Source organism: Xenopus tropicalis, chromosome 1 (genome assembly GCF_000004195.4).
Source record: "Xenopus tropicalis strain Nigerian chromosome 1, UCB_Xtro_10.0, whole genome shotgun sequence".
Lineage (NCBI taxonomy): Eukaryota > Metazoa > Chordata > Amphibia > Anura > Pipidae > Xenopus > Xenopus tropicalis.
The window spans coordinates 117,178,812-117,203,245 of record NC_030677.2 but is presented as its reverse complement, the minus strand read 5'-3'; the positions used below and the strand labels follow the sequence as shown (position 1 = coordinate 117,203,245).

At 39.0% G+C, this 24,434-nt stretch overlaps 2 protein-coding genes across 6 annotated transcripts in view; both read right to left on the bottom strand.

Annotated features, from left to right (window-relative positions):
• Positions 1-3,662, bottom strand: part of ddx58 (DEXD/H-box helicase 58) — a 33,997-nt gene extending 30,335 nt beyond the window's left edge. For both annotated transcript variants that reach the window (XM_002935671.5, XM_031890382.1), the window contains exons 1-2: positions 3,523-3,662; positions 1,428-1,605 (exon numbers count right to left, since the gene is read on the bottom strand). In XM_002935671.5, coding sequence (XP_002935717.2) covers positions 1,428-1,533 — 106 coding nt within the window. In that variant the 5' untranslated portion in view covers positions 1,534-1,605; positions 3,523-3,662. The remainder of the gene's footprint in view (positions 1-1,427; positions 1,606-3,522) is intronic.
• Positions 3,663-9,119: 5,457 nt separating this feature from the next.
• trmt10b (tRNA methyltransferase 10B) lies at positions 9,120-23,591 on the bottom strand. Of its 4 annotated transcripts, none has more exons than XM_018097747.2 (10): positions 23,274-23,591; positions 22,055-22,225; positions 20,837-21,056; positions 18,798-18,912; positions 17,189-17,316; positions 15,854-16,006; positions 15,627-15,705; positions 12,741-12,808; positions 12,125-12,245; positions 9,120-9,972 (listed from the first exon to the last, which is right to left on the bottom strand). In XM_018097747.2, the coding sequence occupies exons 2-10, from the start codon at positions 22,096-22,098 to the stop codon at positions 9,842-9,844; spliced, it is 1,059 nt and encodes a 352-aa protein (XP_017953236.1). In that variant the 5' UTR covers positions 22,099-22,225; positions 23,274-23,591; the 3' UTR covers positions 9,120-9,841. The 4 variants fall into 4 exon arrangements, with proteins under 4 accessions (XP_017953236.1, XP_004910928.1, XP_002935709.2 ...); XM_004910871.4 differs by having other exon boundaries at positions 12,125-12,248; positions 23,274-23,590; XM_002935663.5 differs by lacking the exon at positions 22,055-22,225 and having other exon boundaries at positions 12,125-12,248; positions 23,274-23,590.
• Between the last annotated feature and the right edge of the window lie 843 nt (positions 23,592-24,434).

The window sequence follows — 24,434 nt, the reverse complement described above, 5'->3', positions numbered from 1 at the left end:
ATCAAAGCCATACTTTCCCCAGACTACTGTAAGTAAATAACATCTAACAATGTCTCTAACAGATGTACTAAAGTAAGAATAAGTGAATTTATACACCACTACATTGTTATAATACATTACATTACTTGCTCTCTTTACTCTTCTCAGTATTCTTGCTCTCTTACTATGCAGCTGCTTAAAGGAGAAGGAAGGGTAAAAACTAAGTAAGCTTTATCAGAAAGGTCTATGTAAATACAGCCATAAGCACTCACAGAAACGCTGCACTGAGTCCTCTATCAAAAGAAACCGGATTTCTTGTCTCTTTTTTTCCTCTGCCAGAGTCTGCGCAGCTCTCTCCTGCTCCCCCCCTCCCATAAGAATGCTAAGGAACTCCCTCCCCCTCTTAGGAATGTGTGATCTGAGCCATTCAGCAGAAATCTTCCTCATAGTCTTACAAACTGCGCATGTACAGGGGTCTTAGTCTTGGTGCAGGAGCGAGGCATTATGGGAATTTTCTTTACAGAGCTCAGCGTTTCTTTTTCTTATGAGGCTTCTTATCATCTGAACAGGAGAAACAGGGAGACTTAATGGCACTATTGAGAGAACTGAAGGTATGCCTGCACCTTGAGATTAACTCTCTATTAGCCTTTCCTTCTCCTTTACAGGGAAACTATACCCCCAAAATGAATACATAACCAACAGATAGTTTATATTATTTTAAGTAACCTATTAAAGAATCTTGTCAAACTGGTTTATTTAGATGAAGCAGGGTTTTACATATGAGCTTGTTTATAATATATTTTATAGAGGCCTACATTGTTTGGGGTTATAGTTTTCCTTTAAGTTCTACCAGAAACCAAGTAATACATGGGTTTATAGTGATTTATATATGTAAACAGTGTCCCACTTTTGACTACAGCTGACTAAATATATGCTTTTAATGTGTATATCTGATAGGGTTAATACTGAGGGAATCAATGAGTGGCTGATAAGGTTACTCATGACAAGCTTGAGTTTAGAAGTGAGAGAGACCCCAGATACTGCAACATTGTGACCATGTTTATTAGAAACTACTCCTAGCAATAAAAGCTCTTAGATGTCTTCATACACGGCAAGATTATACCCTAGACCAAAAATCAAGCATAAACTTTAGTTACAGTGTAAAACTTATATGTAATCCATGGCATGAGTTCTCCATGACTAGGGAAAGCATGAAGCAAAGGATGTTACTACAATATCCTGGCTATCCAATAGCTCTCGAACACTGCTATGGAAATCCCAGTGATTCCAATGCCCCCTGTATCACTGCTTGGCTTGGAGCGCTTCAATGAAAATGAAAGCAGCTAAAAATTCCAGGATTACCAAAGGATAATGACAATAGTCTGGGTTCACTTGCTGGGGAAATTCATAATGTTTGGTGATTTTGCAATAATCTGCAGAGGACTTACCTGTTGAGAACCAAGTGGACATACAGTCAATAACATAGGTGGGTCTCAGAATCCCTGTGATGTAATCACTATACAGTTTTAATCTTTCTTTGTCCTCTTGGCTCATGTCTAGTTTTCTCTGCTTTTAGAACATCCAGAAAACTGTGTATCCTTAGTGAGCACTTTGTAGTCCTTCCCACTAATAATTAAAGACAAATTAAATTCTTAGAGTAGAGAAAATTATCAGGTATTTGAAATTCCCTGCACCATTTTCTTTATCTCATGCTTAACAAGCAACATCAAACTATTGTTCCATACACTTTTAATATTTGGGGAGGGCAAATATGTATTATGTACTTTTTATTTCTAAATTACACTGCTTACATAGCAAATAATTCACTCTGCCATTTAAAATGTTATTTTTAAACCAACAAATGTATTTTTTTTTAATTGTAATATTGGTGTGTAGGCAGCCATCTCAGTGCATTGTGCCTAAATCTGAGCTTTAGAAGGAGCCATCGCTACACATTAGAACTGCTTTCAGGTAACTGATTGTTTCTCCTACTCCCATGTAACTGGAGGAGTCCCAAGCCGGACTTGGATTTCTTACTACTATTGAGTGCTATTCTGATATCTACTGGGAGCTGTTATCTTGCTACCTTCCCACTGTTCTGCTCATTGGCTGCTGATAGGCTTGCAGCACAGCATTAAAGAGAGACACAAGTCACATGGCTGTGGAACCCTGGGAAATGAAGAATATGGCTAGCATTTTGAAAAAAAAAAAACATGTTTTTCCATGACAGTATTCCTTTAAATATTCCACACAGGGCCGGAACTAGGGGTAGGCAGAAGAGGCAGCTGCCTAGGGTGCAAGGATTTAGGGGCGCCAGGCAGGAGCCTCTCCTGCCTACCCCTAGTGCTAATTTGTCATTGCCTCCGCCGCTTGTCATTAGCGGCGGAGGCAATGACCGATCTAACCGCCCCGCCCCCCTCCTGTGCATTGGCGCGCATGTGCCGTTCGGGGGGATGCGGGGAGGTGGGCGGAGTTGGCCGACCGGGTTGCCTAGGGCGCCCGGTCGGCTTGGCCCGCCCCTGATTCCACATATAGGCTCATAAAAATAAAATGGATCTACAACTACTGGAACTGAAACTCCCACAAACCCTTAAGGTGGCCATACATGCACCGATAATATCGAACGAAACCTCGTTTCGTACGATATTCGGTGCGTAGATGGTATGTCGGCGAGTCGACCGATATCGCAGGAAGCTGCTGATATCGGCCGACTCGCCGATCGGACCAGTTTGAAAATTTCGATCGGGCGCCATAGAAGGCGCTTGACCAAAATCTCCCTTCAGCGCCCTTCAATCCTATTGTTTCTACCTCCTTACCTGCCGATTCAGCCCTGAATGGTGTGTGGCGGTGGTCACACAAAACATCGTCAGATCGCCACGTGTATGGCCAGCTTTACAGTCAACCTGGATCTGGTGCTAACACAGGCTGTAAATAAAAACCTCAACTCACAGTACCAGGATCCCTATGGATGCAACCCAAGTAAAATCTCTTTGAGCCCCAATGACCACATTTTTCTAATAAGAATGCTAAGGGCAGCATACAAAAGCACATAGTATAAAGGTATGAACTCATTAGAGGAAATATTAATTCACCTAATGTTTTTGCACATCTTGTGCATTTAAAAAATGTCAGGTTGTGGACTTAAGAGAATAATGATATATGCAGCACACACTCATTCACAAAATATTGTATAAGCTTTTAATACTTTTAGTTATTTTGTACTCTATCTATATTTTTATACCACATTTTGTCCATAGTTTGTGCTACATTGTACCGCCAGTAATATGTGGCTTTATTTTTGGCATGTTTCAGTCCCTTATTTGTCTTGATTGCTGACAATATGTTACCCATTTCAGGCTCTAATAATTAATAACCTAATAAGCAAAATTATACTTTCTGTGTGCTTCTGCAGCAGCAAGTCAGAGCTTTTGCTGTTTATTTGCTGGTTTCAGTTTTCTTTCTCTCGACAGCTGACTGATCAGTGCAGTACAGTATTACTTCATCTGCATTAATATTTTGGTTCCCATACCCCAGCCCTCTTACCTTTCAGGGGTAAATAAATAGGCAGATAAAGCCAAATGATGATTTGTATCTTTAACACTCTGGAATCAGCAGCGAGCAGACTACATACACACAGCTCTCTCAGCTCTCGCTCCTAATTGTGCTTTCTGTTGGGAGAGAAACGAAACTTAACCAGGAAGGTTTTTTCCAAAGAGTCAACCCTCCCCTTCACTATCATAGGCTGCAAGTAAAATACACAGACATAAAGCTGCAATTCGACACACTGCAAATAACTAGTTGCTTATACATCTGTTATCTGAAGGGGTAAAGTACCTTTTTATCAAGTAACACAATTCATTTTTTTTGACACTTGAAAAAGCTTCTTACCCTATTCTTATCCCATTCTTGCTTCTGATCCTAACCTTCCTATCTGTTAATAATATTGGAATCAAGAATCATTTTTGTTGGCTGGACCATTTAGTGGCTTAGAATTGTTCATTGCATAAAGATGCTGAGATTATTAATTCTTTGCATATTTGGGGATCTATTAGTTTAATATGCGATCATATAAGAAATATATCAATATTTCCTGCATTAGCTGTATTCTGTATATCTCCCAGCCAAGTATAAATTAAAATATGATAAGAAGGAATGTTCTGTGAAAGCAGTAAGGTAGGTGGCAGGCCTTCAAAATGTGTTATTAGGGTACAAATACAAATTATTTTGCAAAATAAACTCTCATAAAAGTATATTTCATAAAAATGCCTTTCTTATTACAGCAAATTATTTCTCAAACATAATAATGGAAAAGTCACATTAAAGGGGGGTAAGTAGAAACAAATCTAGCCAAATTTAAATGCCACTCCAGGCATAAGTTTATGAAGGTACAAAAACATCACAAGACTTATAGAACCTTGATATGTACACAGAAAGCATGTCAGGAGGGGGACAATCACGGGAACATTTTAGACCTTTCTTTCTCTAGCTGAAAAATCTAAAATCTCAGTTTTGTGAAAGTTTTCATTTGATGAGGATGGTGGTAAGAATTTAACTGGGTGTGTGTAGCACACAATTAAAGTACTCTTTTTTTCTTACTGTCATATTACATTGCTTACTCCAGTCCAGTCGGTCTGCCCTCTACTGATGAGAATTTCCAAACCTTAAAATACTGTCTACAATGTATAATACATATTTTAATTCCCACACTCGAAAGAAAGGTCAGTTACTTTACTCTTTCTTAAAAAAATTGACCTCTTGCTTGTAATGATTGTATTATTGTATGTAATCTGTATCTTTGATGTATACTTCCATCTATTGTACAAAGCTGTGGATTATGTTTGCATTTTATAGATCCTTGTTAATAATAATAACTTTGTTTCCCCACTTTATTAACCTGCAGATGAAAATTATAGCAACCTAAGGAAAATTATGCAATCATGGGGCGGGTCAGGCAAACAGTGCCCCGCTGACCACCCTGTTATCCAGTGTGGTAGTTAGGTTAGGCCCACTTATACCAAAAAACTAACAGCGCTGTTACTTGATAAGGGTATACTATGGTAAGAAAACATACTGTTCCAGGAGTTTTGCCATTTGTAAAGACTCCTGGGGTGCCAAGCAAGTGGGATTCCCCACATTAGGGAGTGACCAAACCAAGCAAAGCCCAGGTCATCTGAGCTCATATCTATCTTTATGGCTAAAGTAGACAAAGGCTATCATTAAGACTGTAATAGGCTTGGGTAGCTTGAAACAATAAAAAAAAACCTTCTACTGTGTTTTGAGATCCTATAAAGACTATTTTGTTTATTATTCTAACAAACCTTAATACAAAGAGTTTTGAGCTCTCTTTTGCTAGCATGGACCATGATATTCACCCAAAGTTGCTGTATAGTTTCACACTTGCGTGATGCGCATCTGTTGGAACAAAGCTTTATCAAACAGACACACATTATTAGCAACAGAACACCAATGCTCAATAGTTGCAGGGGTACCATGGATCTACTTAAAGGTAAGCAACCTGCAGGAATGAAAATATCCGTAGATAACCTCATGTATGCATGAGACAAACCAACCTGTGGGGGTCATTAACTACATGCACGGCAGGCTGCAGAATACAATTTGCCATGGTTTTTTTTATACTTTGCACGTCTTGCAAGTAGATTTGACACAGGTGTTTCAAAATTGAGCACAGAGACCTGTGTTCACAAAGAATAGAAAGCTACCTGAATATGGCAGCACTGTATTCATGAGGGGTGGGTGGAACATAGGTGTTCACCCTTAACAGCAAAAGATTATTTCCTTGCTGCCGAAAGCATCAATTCAAGCTTGTATGACTGGGTCTATACAGGAGGTATTCAGGATACATGTTATTATTTTTCTTAAAAAAGTGATGGAATATATAAGAGAACACCTAACCTCAGAATCACTGCTTAAATTGGAGGTTATGTTTACTTGTGATTGGATATGGTTTTTAAAATCTATTTCTTTACATGCAAAGACAATTATTTTGTCCAGCTACAGGGTACCAGTAGCTGGATACATTTTCCACATGTGGAAAATTCATGTGCCTAATAGCAATCCTTTCTAGATATTGCTTTTTAAAGGAACAGGCAGGAAAGATTATAGATAATTTCTACAAATAGGTTATAATCGGATGGAATTCCCAAAAGCTAAGGTAGTAATTTCGAAAGAACACAACTTTCGCACAAAGGGAATAACGAACTGATCCGTCGGCAGCCCCTCTTCCCGATGCATCAGAAGCTGATGTTAGGCTTGTGAAGGTGGGTAAATTCCAAAAGGCTGAGGACAAATGCAAGCAATACCCCAGCCATAGCGGGAGTTTGTCTGTCTATCTCAGAAGCATTGACAGATGGGACACTGGGGAAAGGAGCTGAGTTGGACACCAACTCAGGTCCCTAACTGGGGCCCATGGGTAGGCAGAGGGCCAGAGGTGGGCGGGGAGGCAGCCAAGGGTTTATTAAAGGTACATCTCTGATAAAAGTGTCACCTTTAAAAGAAGTATAGGGGACAGAGTTATAGAAGCTAAAATGAATACTAAAAACACCCACAAATTGAGACAGGCACTGAGGTACATTTCAATGCTATCGTTCTATTAATTGCTCTGGGATTCTCCCAAGCCATTACTGTGTACATCCATACATAAAGGTAATAAAATCTCTTTAAAGAGGACTTGTCACCCACCATAAAAAGCTGCATAATAAAAGCACACATTCTTTTTTTTTTTAAAGTTATCATCCATACCTGTTATAAATGTATTTAAAAATCTGAGCTGTCAATCATATATTGCCTGCCCTGCCTCTATGTCACAGGCATAGAGGCAGGACAGGCAATATATGATTGACAGCTTAGATTTTTAATTACAATTACTTTATCTTTCCATTCAGCACTTCCTAGATATCACTTAGATTGCAAATGCAAAATATTTTTATATGGTGTAAGTAACGTTTATTTTGCTCAACTAAATTGATAGAAAAGGATTTGGAATTATTTTTTAGGATGACAGGTCCCCTTTCATGGATTTTGTTATATGTAATTTAGAAGGGGTTATATATATCTTAAAATTAGGGCATGCAAAAAAAAATGAAGGATTTGACACAAACATGTTAAGTTTAAGAACTACAAACTCAGGAGGGACCAAATTAGAGAACACAACATATATAAAAGCAAAACTTCCCTGGCTACCCATGCCCCTGAAAACAGATAATAATCTTAGAAATGCTAAGAAATGGCAAAGAATTATACAAACAGTTATTAGAGAAAGAATTATTTTTGGAAATGGAGACTCGATATTCCTTATCCTAAGACCCACAGGGCATATTCTCTTCTTCTTTTTTTTTTTAAATTGTTTTTTTATTGAGTTTTATTTAACATAAAAAAAAGAAGGAAGAAGCAAGAGAAGATAGGAAAGAGTAGAAAGAAAGATAAAACAGCATGTCATATTTCTTATTACACTCTGTCTGAACAATGACATCCTTATGTAACAAATCAGTACAGGCATTCAGTTTCCATACATTGTTTTGTTATGGAGGTGTAAGGCCTTTGCATAAGTAAATGTATGACAGCTGTACATTGTTGCTAACTTATATTTGAGCTAATAAACTGTTTCCCAACTTATGGTGTTTACTGTTGTTTCCTGGGGGGGGGGAGGAAGGGGAGGGAAGGAGGGGGGGATGTAGGGTTAAGGGGGGGCAGACTTTCCTTTATGGTAATAATGCAGGTAAATGTTCAGTTAGCCAGGGGGTCCATACTTTGTGGAATTTTTGGGGACATCCTCTGCATAAGTATGTCAGGTGGTATGGGGGACTGAGCTGTTAATTAGGTTGATCCATTGTCTTTTTTTGGGGGGTTGTTCCGATTTATCAATCTCTTGGCTTGTATAAAGAGAAAGCACAATAGTGTTCTTTCAGCTGGGGCAGGGGTTGTGTCCTCCACTTGATTTAGTAACAGTAAGGATAGGTCTAAAGGTATTATAAGTGCCAGCAAGCGGTTAATTTCTTCGGTTATTTTGGACCAAAATCTTTTTATTGTGGGACAGTCCCCCATCATGTGTATATAGTCAGCCGGGGATTGGGAGCATTTTGGGCAAATATCAGGGATTTTTGGGTTGATTAGGTGGAGTCTATGAATGGTAAGATGAATGATAAGGTTCTGTGCAACCTAAATTGGATCATCTTGTCTTTGGAGCTGATTAGGGTTGTGTTATAGGTTTCTAAAGTCTCTATCCACATTTCGGGTGTTAGGTGGGGGATATCTTTCTTCCATTTATCAGAGTTTGGGGAGTATGGGATTACCCGGTTTGTTGGATGTGCCAGAGGGGTGTGTTTTTTGAGTACCAGTTTTCCTTTCTGGGAAAGTACACTAGTGCTGTTTTCCAAATATTTACTGTGGTTTTAATTAGGGGGGAGAGTGTTTTATTTTTGTTGATGCCTCAGTAGAGTAGGTTTTTGAGTGTTTCTAGTGAGTTAACCAGCTGGGCTTCCAGTATGGTGGCTGCGTTGTCGATGGATGGAGAGGCCCACCACCATGCATTTACTAGTTTAGTAGCAAAATAGTAGAGAAACATATTGGGGGCGGCTAACCCTCCCTTGTCAGAGGGATATTGTAGTGTTGTTAGGGCTGTTCTGGGGCGAGATGAGGTCCATTACATCGTAGATAATAAGGTTTTAAGTTTGTGAAAGAAGCTTTGCGGTACCGTGACCGGTGCTTGGCGAAATAGATATGTGAATTTAGGGAGGAGAGTCATTTTAAAAAGGTTAATACGGCCTAGCAGTGTTAATGGAAGATTGCGCCATGCTTTGCATTTATTTTCAACCAGTGTTAACAGGGGACTGAGGTTGAGCTCTACATATTTCTCAATGTCCCTATGTATGTGTACTCCTAGGTATTTAACTGTTGTGGACCATTGGAGGGGAGCTTTATATTTGAGTGTGTCTAGGGGGAAGATTATCGACTTGTTCCAATTGATTTTCAGGTTGTTTGTTTATTTGCATATTCTCTTCTAGTGCAGATTATGTCCCATGTTTTAGGCAGATTCCATTCAATAAATAACCGACTACATGACCACATGCAGCAAGGCATATTCTCCCCATGTGCAACGAGACAATGAAACAATGAACCTTAAATGTTTCTTGCAGTTGTTTTTAATTTGCTTTCAACATATATTTTTCTTTTCACAGCTGGGAAATTGGTAAGAAGTTCTAAAAATAACAGATATCCAAACACGTGAGTTACACATAGCAATATATGCCAAACAAGTCTAACAAAATAGCAGATTTCCAGTTATAGCTGCACTTCTAAGTGGAGTAGCTTCTGATACTCGAGTTTTGTTTTGCTGCATTAATGTGATCTCTGGGGTAGGGGATCCCGCACCAACTCCACATGCTTAGTTTAAAAAAAAAAAAAAAAAATTGCCATTTGCAATAATAATAAAATCATGATGGCCCCTATTTTTATTTTTTTTTTAACACACTTACTATAAGAGACTTGGTCAACAACTTCTTCTGAAGAACAATGATTAATTTAAAAGCTTAGTACTGATTTATTAAGTCCAAAATATTTTGGAATATAAAAAATGCAACTAAGAACCATAAAAATAGGTAAATACATTGTACACCAATATTTGTAAGAACCTAAGTACAGTTTCTGAGGTAAGGTTGTAATATATATCTTAGTAATATAATGTACGACAGATCAGATGACCATAGCACAGAAGAGCTTTATAAAATATAAAACAGAAGTTAGATCTCCAAAAACAATCTTCGAATTCTGATGAATGGTCTTGGCCTTCTTTAAAAGTATAATTCTTACTGAACAAAATAAATTAGATATAGAAAATGACCACATTTTAAAATAAATCCTCTTTTTCTTCTAGTGTGGTTTTGTTGCGAAGAATATAGCCCTTTCCAGGTGAAACTCCAGCTTGCAGAGCTTCTGGCCAACTCTGGGTTCTGCAATATGTGGATAACACATCAAAGACTGTAGAGGAAAAACAACCTGTATTATTTTTGTTTTTATATTTAAGCAGTAAATGCCCAATAAATGGCAATGGGAATTGTTCATATGTATGACATAAAGGTGCTTCCAGTTTAATTTACAGATGTCAACAACGTCTATATACCATACTGTCATGTGACTGGCAACATAAAGAAGCAGTAACAAAGCACCTACCAAAATAGCACTTGGGTATATATGAGCACTCTGTGTTACTAGGCACTGACTACTATAGAGGAACCCTAATTTTACGTTTTTCATGGGATTGACACAAATTGTGTTCCCAGACAAACAACTGCTATGTTCCCCTGAATTTATGTCATATTATTGTGGTCCCACACACACACATGCCACTTTAAGCATTCTGAACCTTCTTATCAAATGGAGATTTGGTGATATTCACGCACAACTATCTGGAAACTGGCATTGGTACTACTCTCACTCTAGACAGCTTATCCTTGGGAGCTTCAATGCCTGGGCTGATGATAAAATCTCACAGCTTGGGCAAGAATTCCTCCTTACTATGACTAGGAGAGAAACAAGCAGTAACATCTGCAACACACAAAAAAGTCACATACTTGGATCTTGTGTTCCATTCAGGCCACAAAATCACAACTAAAAAACATAGCTACAGACAAAGTTGTCTGGTCACATTACTATCTTATACAGTTTGTTTAAAGCTTAACCTGTCACCTACATCTAGAGAATATTCTGTTCAAGTTAAACCCCTCCCTTCTTTTTGCTGTGCTGTACTAGAAATCAAACAAAAGGGAAACAATGAAAAGATTGTGGAGAAAAAAAAGCAAATCTATCAGGACAAGAAGTTGCTAAATTAACACCTCTCTGATTAGTAGACCACAGGGCCGCCATCAGGGGGGCACAGTCGTCCCAGGCCCAGAGGATTTCCATTTTTAAAGGGGGACCCGGCCGTGCTAAACCTTTCTGATTTGCTGGGGCCCCTTACATCAAATATTGGCCCGGCTGTGGTTAATGTGTACGTGCAGGTGGCTGCATGCGGGATGCTAGATCATGATGCCCCTAATCCGTGTCATATAAGAACTAAACCGATTAGTCGGTACAAATGGCAGCAGCCAGGCTACTCCCATCAACACAGCCAATGCCACACAACTCCAATTGTACACTCCTTACACTTGCCTTCAATTAAAGGAAAACTATACCCCCAGAATGAATACTTAACCAACGGATAGTTTATATTATGTTAAGTGACCTATTAAAGAATCTCACCAAACTGGAATGAAATATATATATATCTCAGTGAATATTGGCCTTTTCAATCCGTTCCCTTGATCCACCATTTGGTAATAGGCTGTGTGCTCCCTCAGAAATCACGTGACCAGAAATAATGCAGCTCTAACTGTACCAGGAACTAGTGTGGAAGCAAAAGGCAGAACTGTTCATTAATTGGCTGATGTGACCTAGCATGTATGTGTGCCTTGGCTTGTTTGTGTGCACTGTGAATCCTATGATCCCAGGAGGCGGCCCTTAATTCTTAAAATGGCAATTTTCTATTTAGGATTACCCAATGGCACATACTACTAACTAAAAAACTATAATTTTATGAAAATGGTTTATTTATATAAAGTAGGGTTTTCCATGTGAGATTGTTTTTGCAATATATTTTTAGAGAGACCTACATTGTTTAGGGTATAGTTTTCCTTTAAATGGCGAATTCTCTAAAAAAGGCCTTATTGCCTTTAAATGTCTAAATAATCAAGGCACTGTTTCTGAAAAATCTTCCAATTCCTCACGTATACTCCTGTCCTCTTCATTCCTCAGACTCAAGGTACCCAGAGTAGCACTAAAATCCTTTGGATTTGTGCATTCTGTTACCCAGCACCCACAGTATGGAACTTTTTGCCAATAGCATTCCAAGAGGGATCTCCTCAAGACTCAAGGCATTCCTGTTCACCCAGGCTTTTTGATTAAAATTAAAAGCATGTCTTCAATCAGCAATGTTTAAAGCACTAGGAGTCTCACAGAAAAAAAGTGCTTCAAAAATATTATTATTGTTAATATCACCCATCATATGAGTGCTCTGCTGAAGTGCTACCTTGATTTTATTTAGATACATAAACAGGTATAAACAAATATCAAAGACAATATCCAATGTACATACCTTGATTGATTGCTAGAATCTCAGAATGGAAGTTCTTTACGTTCACATTTTTAACCATATACTCTTGAATTGGCAGTCGTGCAGTCTGCAGTCCGTGTTCTCTAGCTTTATGGTATGTCAGCTTCTAGGTGAAAAAGTATTAAAATAAAATGGATTGGTATATTAACTGTTGCTTTCAGGTTTGTCCCATTAAGTAGTTACTGGCTAATTATGTACCACTGTATATTATTATTTGTAGAATTACTATATATGTGTCCTATTACTAAGTGTTGCATAGGGGTATAATAAATATAATGTTTTCCAAAATATCTGATTTTATAGCAATAGTAATTTAAATGTTTATAACAAGATCTGTACATTTTGCACATTGAAAACTTAGATATTACATCATTGGGATTTTTAAGTAAATATTCTAAAGTAAATAAAGTTTATGGTTACTCAGCAAAATCTTAAGGATGATTTGCTTTAGCAAACAGATAGCAGCAGGCTCAGATGTCAAAGTCACAATATGTACTTAATTTACAATATAACTAGGTCAAGACAAGTACAAAGCTTGTGGCAACTTGTTAGGATTGCTGACTTTTTGTTTCTTGAGAAACCAGAATACCATATGTACCTTCTGGATACTTTCATCCACCAAACCACCAAGCACATAAACCTTTTCTGGATTAACATCTTCAAGCGCTACATGAATAAGAAAAGCAAACCATAAATATAAACTTAGCCTTAGAGGAAAGCCACAGTTTGTGCAATAATTGTCAGACACAAATATGGGAAAAATGAACTGCACACAAGTAATATCCTACAGTTCGGGAATAATCACAGAGGTTCAGCTACCAGCTGTTTTAAAGGAGAACTAAAGCCTAACTAAAGAAGTAGGGCAGAATCCAAAATGGGGAGTTCCTGTGACAACTGTAACAACCTATATCATTACTACTATAGAGATCCAGACAGTGCAGTCAGTTTATAATAGAAAATATGGCATTTCTAGCTAATCTGTTAAGTGTAGGTCTATATTTCTTCTATAATAAGAGATTCTGCGTAATGAACTTCACTGTCATGAAACCATTTTCACTCACTATCACAGTAAAGGTATATTAGACCAAACCATTTTAATAGTCACCAAATAAGGAATCAAGGTATCTGTGCAATGTGTACTTAAAGCAATTTGTAATAACCCCTTGCTGGGTTTGGGTTATCTTGCAATGTGTTTTTGAGATTCAGGAAACCCAAAATGCATCAGTGTGCATGACTGTACTTTATTTACACCAGGGGTTTCCAACCTTTTTAGCCCCGCGGCCCGGTAGGAGGCACAAAATCTTTTCCACGGACCGAGGGGGGCGGGGCGCAGCGCGTAATACATGCGACGCGCTGGGGGGGAGGGGGTGCTGCGGCCCACTGCCATGCCGTCCGCGGCCCGGCGGTTGGGGACCCCTGATTTACACTACTGCTTGTATATGTGTTACAATTTCTGTTATATTATGGTCTATAGCAGTGATCCCCAACCAGTGGTTCGTGAGCAACATGTTGCTCCCCAACCCCTTGGATGTTGATCTCAGTGTCCTCAAAGCAGCTGCTTATTTTTGAATTCCTGACTTGGTGGCAAGTTTTGGTTGCATAAAAAACAGTTGTACTGCCAAACAGAACCTCCTGTAGGCTGCCAGTCCACATAGGGGCTACCAAATAGCCAATCACGGCCCTTATTTGGTACCCTCATGAACATTTTTCATGCTTGTGTTGCTCCCCAACTCGTTTTACATTTGAGTGTGGCTCACGGGTAAAAAAGGTTGGGGATCCCTGGTCTATAGGAAGTGAATAGGAGTTTTTAGGACTGTGCTACACCAATTAACCATATATGAACATATATGTTTAGGTTTTGTTTTAGTTGATTAAACTATCCCTGGAATAAGGGTTTGATAAAACAGCTAAGCAAACTGTATTAAATGCTTAAGCTTAAGTGTTTCCCTGTTTTTTTTTCAACATTGATATCACTGATACAACACTGTGACAAGGTAACGTAGCCACTTCGCTCATATTTATTGCTTTCCACAAGTATCCTGTATACCCATGCTTAAACACCCAAGCATAAACACCCTACTCATAATATTAGAATAAAAAAAATATACATAATTCATATTTGTGAAAAATTCATTGTAGAGAAGCACGGGAGAAGCAGAATAACAATATCCCATAGAAAATTGCTTATCATAAGCAAATTTAATGTTACTCAAAGAGATATAATCGCATAGCACAAATGAAAGATATATTATAATCTTTGTTAAGGTCATTGACAGTGTTAAAGTACTGACATAATTGCAACTGCCAAAAAAATCAAAAGGGAGCTCACTTGCAAATCAATAACTGATAGTGTGTTTATTCAATGTGTTTCAGACAGACACTTTTTTTTGTTGCTTTTAGCTTAATGGTGCCATCTCATGGACACTTTTAAGTATTACAGTGCAAGGAGGTTGTTGCGTACTGGGTTACTGGGTATCAGCATGCAAACCAGTTCTGATTTATAAAAGGACAGGCTGGGTAATTCAGAAGAAATTCAAGAAGTCTGATCTTTTTTCAGTAAATTTTTCAGACAGCCAGGACACACTCGAAGCACCAGCCCCCACTGTAATGTGGATTTAAAGCTGCTGGGCATTTTCCTCTTTGATAAGAGTGAACTGTGTTTATAACGATTGCCTTTGTCAATTATTATTATTAACATTTATTTATAAAGCGCCAACATATTCCGCAGCGCTGTACAATAAGTGGGTTTCATACATTGGACATACAGAGTAACATATAAAGAAATCAATAACCAATACAAGAGGTGAAGGGAGCCCTGCCCAAAAGAGTTTACAATCTACAATATTGCAGCATACCCCTTTAGCCAGTGCCTAGCAACAAGCATAGAGCCTGCCTTCCTGCTTGGGTTAAGTGAGTGTGCTTGTTATTTCAGCTGTTCTTTAGTGTTCAGTGTTTTGTTCCCCTATAGCTCCATTAGAATTTAATGGATGATAGTGCAGTTCTGTGTGCACTTCCCCTTTGGCTTTACATTTGTCTGGCCTGTGCTTTCTAGGGGGAAGGTGAGCTGGGAAAAGCTGCCTTTACTGTAAGAGTCCTGCCTTGACTATATACTTGTGCTCAAATATACAAAACTGTCTGTCACTTCTATTATAATCTTATAATGCATCATCTAGCCAGGCCTTCAAATGAGTAACCATTACAAAAGTAATATAATCCCTGACAATACTACATCCTCTAGACATGTCTTATACTTAAACAACAAATGTTCAAACATGTTCTACCTCTTCTCTTCTGATGCCATAATGAATTTGCCACCATTAACTGCCTAGCAGGGTATAGCAATATGCATAATGCATTCCATATCAATTACTTGGAGTGAAATATCTAATGCATGCTGTAGCTCTTATGATGTAATAATGATTACACAAATTAGCAGAAAATACATTGACAGACCTTTTATGCACTACACAGATAAAACATTTACCATTATCTGAATCAGGTGTAAGATAAACAACAGTTTCCAATGGAAATATGTCAAGAAAGCTGTTTTCCGTAGTATCTACCTATGAAAAGAGATTTAATTTGGTCAGTATTACAAAAGGCTATGTAATACAATCTCTTAATTTTATGTTAAAGTAGAAACCTATTTAGAATTCACTTTTAGAAGATGAAAGTAAATTAACAAACTTTGCAGGTGCGCAATTAACTTACCAGATAATTGACAAATCCATCATTCATTCGCACACATTCATCATAGAATAGGCTGTTTCCAGCAAAACTTGTCAGGTATAGCCAGAATGGTTTTGCAGCTTTTTTATTTGATCCATAGAGCCTTCTGATCTGAGCTGAAAGACGACTTAATTCCTAAGATTCCAAAACGATCAGTGACAATTATACATGGTAAGTAACCAGTCTCCGGTAGTTAACCAGGTTTTTGCTATTTTTGTTACATGCTCATCAATAAATATATTGTAGGCCAGAGCACCTTTGACTAATTACTGTAATTTAATGCATACATGTAAGGAACATGAAGTCTGATTTACGAAAGTAAACAATGTAAAAAAATGGTGAAACTGGTATGTTTTCAACTACAACACACTATACGTTCTCAGAATTCCAGTGCAATTATGGCTGTCAACAATTGGTCCAAAACTTGCTGATAATACTAGATGCCAATGATTTGCACTTGGCAGTTAAGGGGGGGGGGGGGGGGCACAGGTGTAGGATATATATGTGCACTTTCCTTGCAGCATACTGCACTCTGCATCTTATGTATCAAGCTAGGCAGAATTAGCACTAGAAAGTAACTAACTATAGTCATGCACAAATTGGTACAAGCAAAAAGTGAAATGTTGAGTACTAACTACCACTGGAGGTGCTTTTCAAAAGAAAGTGAGAAAGGCAAAACGAATGTGCTTAGGCTCTTATTCTTACACTACTTATTTTAATGTCAAAATACGTTTATTATTATTAACTGATTTTAAGAAATTTTAAACCGGTGTATTTTTGTGTGCATAGGGCTACTATTGTGCATTCTCACTTACTGTAGCTCTGTGCAATAACTTACCATACACAAATACTGCTTACCCTTTGATATGTGCCAGAGAGCTGACATAGGAAGGATGAACTGGTACATCAAGGGTAAAAATATCTTTCAGGGGCTACAATGCACAGAATGCCCACATCAGCCAAATGCAAAAGCTAAACTATTACCGTATTTTAGGCTTATAATAAAATGACCAACTTTGCAGTTGCTCTGTATTGCAAAAAGCCATAATACTCTGTTACAGAAATACACTACTGTAACACTTTGTAAGACTATGGCAACACTACTGGAGTAAGTTTAACATTTTAGAAGTAGCATTAACTCTTAACATACAACTTTTTAAATTTAGTGAGACAAATAAATACAAGCTATTTGATAATTGCAAATATATCTGCTTCTCCATTTCAATTTACCAACGATGGATAATTACAACAGTAATAAAATCAGTTTACACCAATGAGAAAATGTGTTTGAACCAACATAGCTTCTTTATTTTTTACCTTTTTTGTCATATGCTGGGTCATGCTCAAGTCAATGCAAAGTCTGGGACCTGAATTCTTTGCTTCCAGCAGGTGCTCTTTTGTCAAAGCTTTCAGAAACTTCTTACTGTGCTTCTGCTCAGCTGCTCCTATAAAAAATAAGTAATATAATTTTTGGCTCTTATTTTAGCTAAATATCTCTTTATATGTTAGCTAGGATGGGTTTTAGGCGAGTAATACATAATGAAACCACCAAGGGATATTCACCAAGGTGTTTATATTTGGAAATGCAGATTAAATGTGGAAGGAGGGAGATTAGCAAGTAAACCTCTTTGAAATAAAAAAATGGCATTTCTGAAGATTAACCTGACATTTTGATCTAAATGCATTTAATCAGTCATGGAGCACAAAGATTTTATTTTTGCTCACTTTTAAATGGAGAAGTATAAATGCAATTGGGTAGTAATCCATGTTCTAGAAGAATCCATCTCTGTGGTATGATGCTTGTTCCTTTGTCTATGCATACTGAAAGCTTCATATATTTGTGAGACTACAAATACTGGGCTCGTAAAACCCTTAAGTAACATATTACATGGCTGATCTTTGACCAGTTCAGATGTCTTCTGCTCAGTAATATGTAACTTAACTAATATATTGAAGGATTGTGTCACACAACTTAATCCTTTCTTATCTGCTGTTGGTTTAGTGTCCATTTAAACTCTAAAGTATGGTAATCAATCAAAACTGATTCAAATGATCCCTTTCTGCCTATGCTACATATCATGGTCAGCCCGGTTTCTCACTCTCCCACTATGCAAACCCTCCTTCCCTGCTCGGCTCCTTTGAAAAAACAGTGTACTCCAGTGTCTTCTTGCTTCACTACTTATGCCTGATGTGGTAAATCAATGGAGCTCAAGAGACATCATCACAGGAGTACACAGAATTATTTTCAGATGCAGAGGAGGTACACTAGGGGGCTGATTTACTAAGACACAAATTCCGACCGAATTGGAAAAATTCCGATTGGAAAACGAACATTTTGCGACTTTTTCGCGTTTTTTTTTCGGCGCCTTTACGACTTTTCGGAAATTATCGCGACTTTTTCGTTACCAATACGATTTGCGCGAAAAAACGCGAGTTTTTCGTAGCCATTCCGAAAGTTGCGATTTTTTCGTAGCGTTAAAACTTGCGCGAAAAGTTGCGCTTTTTTCGTAGCGTTAAAACTTAAAAGGCGCGACGTTTTGCGCAAGTTTTAACACTACGAAAAAAATCGCAACTTTTTGCGCAAGTTTTAACGCTACGAAAAAATCGCAACTTTCGGAATGGCTACGAAAAACTCGTGTTTTTCCGCAAAAATCGTATTGGTAACGAAAAAGTCGCGATCATTTTCCGAAAAAATCGCAAAATACCGATCATTACGAAAAAAACGCAATCGGACGCATTCGGCCCATTCGTGAGTAAGTAAATGGGCCCCTAGGGGTACTTCAAAGGCAAGGAGACTTTCAGTACTTGTCCAGTTCTTATTTAACAACCCTTTCCTGACTCTCAGAAGGTGCTAACAAATGCCATTTTTATCAAAGCCAACAGATGTGTCAATTCAACATCAATGCTTTGAGTGGTCAAAAAATACCTTGTTCTACATTTTCAGCATTCTTTGCTTTCCTTCTTTCCTTCTCTTGTTTTCTTTTACATTTCTTGGCTGCTATGATTTTTTCCCAGTGCCTCTGCTTCCTTAAAACATTTCTCTAAAAACAAAGTATGTTATTTTGGAATAGTTTAAGTATTAAAACAGGTAATTTACCTAAAAATTAACTTTTAGTTTGACATAGCCAATGATATTCCTTAACTCTGCAAATGTTTGTGATACAGTTTCAGAAATGATCATAAACAATGCCTATTCTATTGCTAGTGCTAAATATGGATTCTAGAGCATAAAAACAGTAGTTAATGTAACAAGTCAGTTTTAGTACCTTGAAGACAAAAGTAATTTACGATACATTGCATTAGTTTCCATGATTTAATTATTTGCAATGGAATTTAACATGCTATGTAATGCTAATCGTCCTTGTAAGCATTAATTATTACATATTTTATACTGAGGACCTTTCTTATTTATCATAACTAAAGCCGCTAATTTGGTTACTAGGGTCATTACCCTTACAAACAGATAATAGCTTAACTGCCAAAACTGCATATGTTAAACACTTGAAAACCTACAAAAAGAAACACCTATGGAAAATTCCATATAATCCCATGCTCTGCATTATAAAAAATATTGTTTTAAAGGAGAACTAAAGCTTAACTAAAGATGTAGGAAAGAAATGTTGTACATTATGTTTTGGGCTCCTGTTCCAACACAAGACAACCACAGCTATTTAGCAGTAAAGATCGGCACTTCCAAAGATGCCCCTTCTCCTACTTTAAGACTAGGGATGCACCAAATACACTATTTTTGGACCCGACTGAACCCTGAATCCTTTGCAAAAGATTCGGCTAAATACTGAACTAATTCTAAACCCTAATTTGAATATGCAAATTGGGATAAGGAAGGGCTAAAGACAAACGTGTGGTGAGTGACTTGCAACTTCCATGTTTATGTGGCAAAATCATGTGATTGTAAGGATTCTGATTAGGTTTGGCCAGAGGCATGAAAAAATGCTGAAAAATGCTGAATTCTGAACCGAGTCCTGGATTCGGTGCATCCGTATTTGATTCTGACACATATTGCTTGAAAAATGCTATGCATTTTAAGTGATACGTGCCTGTCACTGACTATGAGTTTTGTTGGGGAGACACTTGTGACATGTTTCATAACCACTGCTTTAAGGTATGGCAAAAGGGAAGATCTGCAGCATTTTGCTTCAACTACATTTATGGCTCCAAGGGAAGGGGATAAAACATTGCAAATCTCCCCAATAGTGTTATCACTATTTAGCAGTAGTTCCTAAACCTGTTAAAGTGACCCCCATAATAATTCATGGTCTGTAAATATCACACTGCCTCTGGGGCCATGTCACACAAGGTGTTTTCTCCACATGTGTATCCAGGTCTGGAGAGGGCTTCAAAATAGGCCCTGGCATTTCAAGTTCACAGAGGCTCCAACAGCCCCCCACCATCCCAATAAATGGTAACTGTCTATGGGATCATATAACAGCCCTTCTGGTATTTGCCAGAATTCATTGATTGCCAGTCCAGGCCTGGGTGTATCTACACCGGGGAGAAAAGCCCATCTGCTTTCTTCTGCATTGAAATAACTGAAGCACAGCAATGGCCTGTTAGTGCACATGCAGATTTGGTAGAAAAAATACTTTTCTAATTCTGTGACAAAATTTATCCCATCTGTAAAAAAACTGGGAACACTTTGGGGCCCATTCATTAAAGCACACATTTTGGGTGGTTAAAAGCACGATTGGAAAAAATTTGGAGTAACCACGATAATTTCTGATGTTCGAAAATTCTTTTCCCAGTCGTACGAAAATATTGTGATTGGGATCGGAAAGTCACAAAACTTAAACAACTTGAAAACCTTTCTGGCTTTGAAGCTTGATGGTCAACAGTATTATTAATATTATTTTTTTGGTATATGATATGCTGGGGGTTGCTTTTTCAAGTCCAATACATTAAGTAAGCTGGCTCTTTATGCCAAGCCAATTTTATAAAAATACTTACTGAACACCATTTATCACTTTCCTGTGGCAAAGAGTTTGAACTGTCATTATCTGAATCAATTTCTAGTAAACTAAGAAAATCCAGTGAGGACTGTTCCTCTTCTGTCTTGTAATTTCCATCTGTGAAACCATTTTGCAAATCTGTTTTATCAAGGGTAATCAATTTCTCAATGTTATTAAAGCCTTCTGCAGATTCCATCTTGCTGATTCCAGTAAATTTTCTGTGAAAATAGAAATCGGCAAACTATACAAACTGATAAAAAGGCAACAGACATTAGCAGTCAGTATTCAAGAACGTTTATTCTTTTACAGAACATATACCAATATCAATATTCCAACTAAAACCCATGGAGAGAATGGGGAAGAAGCCAAAGATGGCAATGAGCAGTTTCTATAGAAATACCTTGGGTCAGTTCAATTTTTAAGGAACATGAGCACCTGGGGTGTCAGGTAAGTGATCCTAATCACTGGTGGGTGCCTAACACTCCATCAACTCCCCTCCAGTGATTAATGTTAGGCACCCCCAAGTGACTTAAACCGCTTACCTTCTACCCCGGGCTGGTGCCCCTGTTCGGAGAGAACAGCACCAGCCTGGGGTAGCAATGCTTTCTCCTATCGTCTTCTATCGCGTGCGCATGCGCAGTAGAGTGAAAAGCCGAATTTTAACAGAGAAGTCGGCTTTTCACTCTACTGCGCATGCGCCTGTCCTAAGTCCTTCCAAAAGCGAAGGCGGAAGAAGGAAGCGCTCGCTGCAGGTACCCTGGCTGGTGCTGTTTTCTCCTAACAGGGGCACCAGCCCGGGGTACAAGGTAAGCGATTTAAGTCACTTGCGGGTGCCTAACATTTTGGCACCCCCAAGTGACTTAGCCTTTCCTTGTCATTTAAAGGAGAAGGAAAGGCAAAATCTATAAAGCACACTATTAAATAGTACTACTATTGCTGAGTAAAAACGCTATATTCCTGGCTTACCTAATAAAAGATTTACAGAGATACACCTACTACATTCTACATGCTTGTTTCAGTGAACGGCGCCGCCATCTCTAACAAGGGATGCCCACTGCCTTTCCCTCACTGTTTCTACTGCGCATGCGTCCCCCCTGTGCCTCCCCCCCCCCACCAGCTCACACACCAACTTGTCAGCACTGGCCCCTTCCCCCAGCCCCCGCTCTGCTCTGTTTCTCTCCGCTTCCCGCTCGCCTCTCCCCCCTCCAGCACTTGCCTGCATCTTAGCAAGAAATATGCCAGCAAGTGGGATTTTATCATTGATCTTCAGCCGAGAATCTTTGCAGAAACGCTCAGGCACTGTGCATTCAACTTGTCATGCTCCTCCCTCCGGCAAGCCCCCAGTGACGTAAGGGCACTCATGCCTTGCTTTTAACTCTCTGAGTGCCTGGGGAAAGTAATGAGTCGCACATGGGTATATTGTGTGCTTCTGATGCAACAGCCTGTAAAGTCTTAACTACAGTGTGACTGAGGCACTGCGCCACATGTGTAGAGCTTAATATCTTATAGTAGTCGGGATATCCGTTTAGGGGCAGTATTTTGGGGATCATGCAGCTTTAAATGGAACGCTGGTTGATCCCTTTGCATTCATCCCATTCCCTTCAGACAATCAGTGTTATGGCTATAGCTGTGCTACAGGACAGTATTACATATTGGTTAAACGAGCTGTGTTTAATGGCAGGGGCTAATGTAGGGAATACACGGTGAGGTACATTCAACTGAGATGTAGGAAACAAGATGTTACACGTTCTGCTAGGGGGAGGCTCCTGTTTGTGCGCATGCGCCACCTACAGTCCAAGTCCTCAAGTCTGGAAAGAAGTGAGGCATTATGGGAATCTTCTCTACCCAGCTCAGCGTTTTTTCTACCTGGTTGGCTTCTGATCTTCTGAACAAGTGAAATATGGGGAGACTTAAGGGCACTACTGAGAGAACTGAAGGTATGCCTGCAGCTTGAGATTAACTCTTTATTAGCCTTTCCTTCTCCTTTAATGAGAGATTGCATGCTTTTTATTAACAATACTGTTCAGCCATCCTCCAGAGCTATAGGAAGGTTATAAGGAAAGGGGTTGAGTATGGGTGGTAACAGACATAGCTGGACTTTGCTGAAATGGCCTTAATCTGCTCTGCAGGTGGCCCCCAAAAACACTAGTCTGACGTGATTTAAATCCAAAATGTGTATTGGATTTTTATATTAGTATCACTGTTGCTTCACTATACACTTTAATAAGAGATGCAAAAAATAAAAAATATTTGTCTTTAAAAAAATTTAAAACTGATTAATCACCACTCACACATAACATACATAAGGGGCGCCCAGCGTTTCCAGTCTCCTGTACCAAGGAACACTGGGAATCGTAGTTCAACAAATGCACGACAGTAGGTTCAACATTGGTACAGAAAATAAATAGCACTATAGCACTGCATAATGATAATACCTCCGCTTCCAGCACTGCCTGCCACACTAGTACAAAGTATAGCTAACGTGGCTATGACGTAGTCGGTAGAATAGAATGGAACAGCATGGCTTTGTTGAAGTTGTCATTTCACGACCATGTGACCAAGATGCGAGCAGAAGGATGTGACGTTACGTACGTCGTATTACAGAGGCACGCCGCTTGCTCATTTTGGGGGCAGGGTGTCTCTGAAGCGTGAAATGAGCTTCATTACATGCACACACCCCAACTGTCCCGCGCTGGAGACGGGCGCTCCTGCTCTATCTGCGGCTTGCGCTTCTTATGCTGCTCCGTGTGGCGGCGAAAGGTGCTTTTATAAAGTTGCACCCCGTGCGTATTGACGTCACACGTACACACAGGGCGCAACCTTATAAAAGGGCCTGTTGCCGCCGCATAAGGAGAGTCTATGGGGAGTGCTGCGAATTGACTGGTGGCGATATGTGTTGGGCAATGGGGACATTGTGTATGGGGGGTATTTTATATGGGGGCTGTCTATTGGGCCGTTGGATGCACTATATGGGGGGGGGGGGCAAAACTGGTATATAGTTATAAGTCACTTATATCTGACTGCCTTCTCTCTATATTTGTGTTTTATATGTAGGAGTTGCAATATTGTTTTCCTTAGATCAGGGATCCCCAACCTTTTATACCAGTGAGCCACATTCAAATGGAAAAAGTTTTAGAGAGCAGCACAAGCATGGAAAAAGTTCCTGGAGGTGCCTGGAAGGTGACTGGAAGCCTACAGAAGGCTCTTTTAAGCAATTAGACTAGGTTTTTATGCAACTAAAACTTGCCTCTGTGAACCAGAAATTCAAAAATAAGCACCTGCTTTGAGGCCACTGGGAGCAACATCCAAGGGGTTGGGGAGCAACATGTTGCTCACGAGCCACTGGTTGGGTATCACTGCCTTAGATAGTACAGTATGAGGTATAGCACATTTTGCATCTGATCCCACCATTTCAGCTATATAAAAGGAGTTTTTGGGAAAAAAAAAATGGTGTGTGGTAATTGGACGTGGCCAGGAAAGCGGGTGTGGGCCAAAAAAATTTGCCGCACTGCACACGCCAAATCTTTGTTCATTTTTCAAACGTTCGAAAGTATGGTATGGGCAACTGTGCGAAAAATGGAAAAATGAAAGACTGC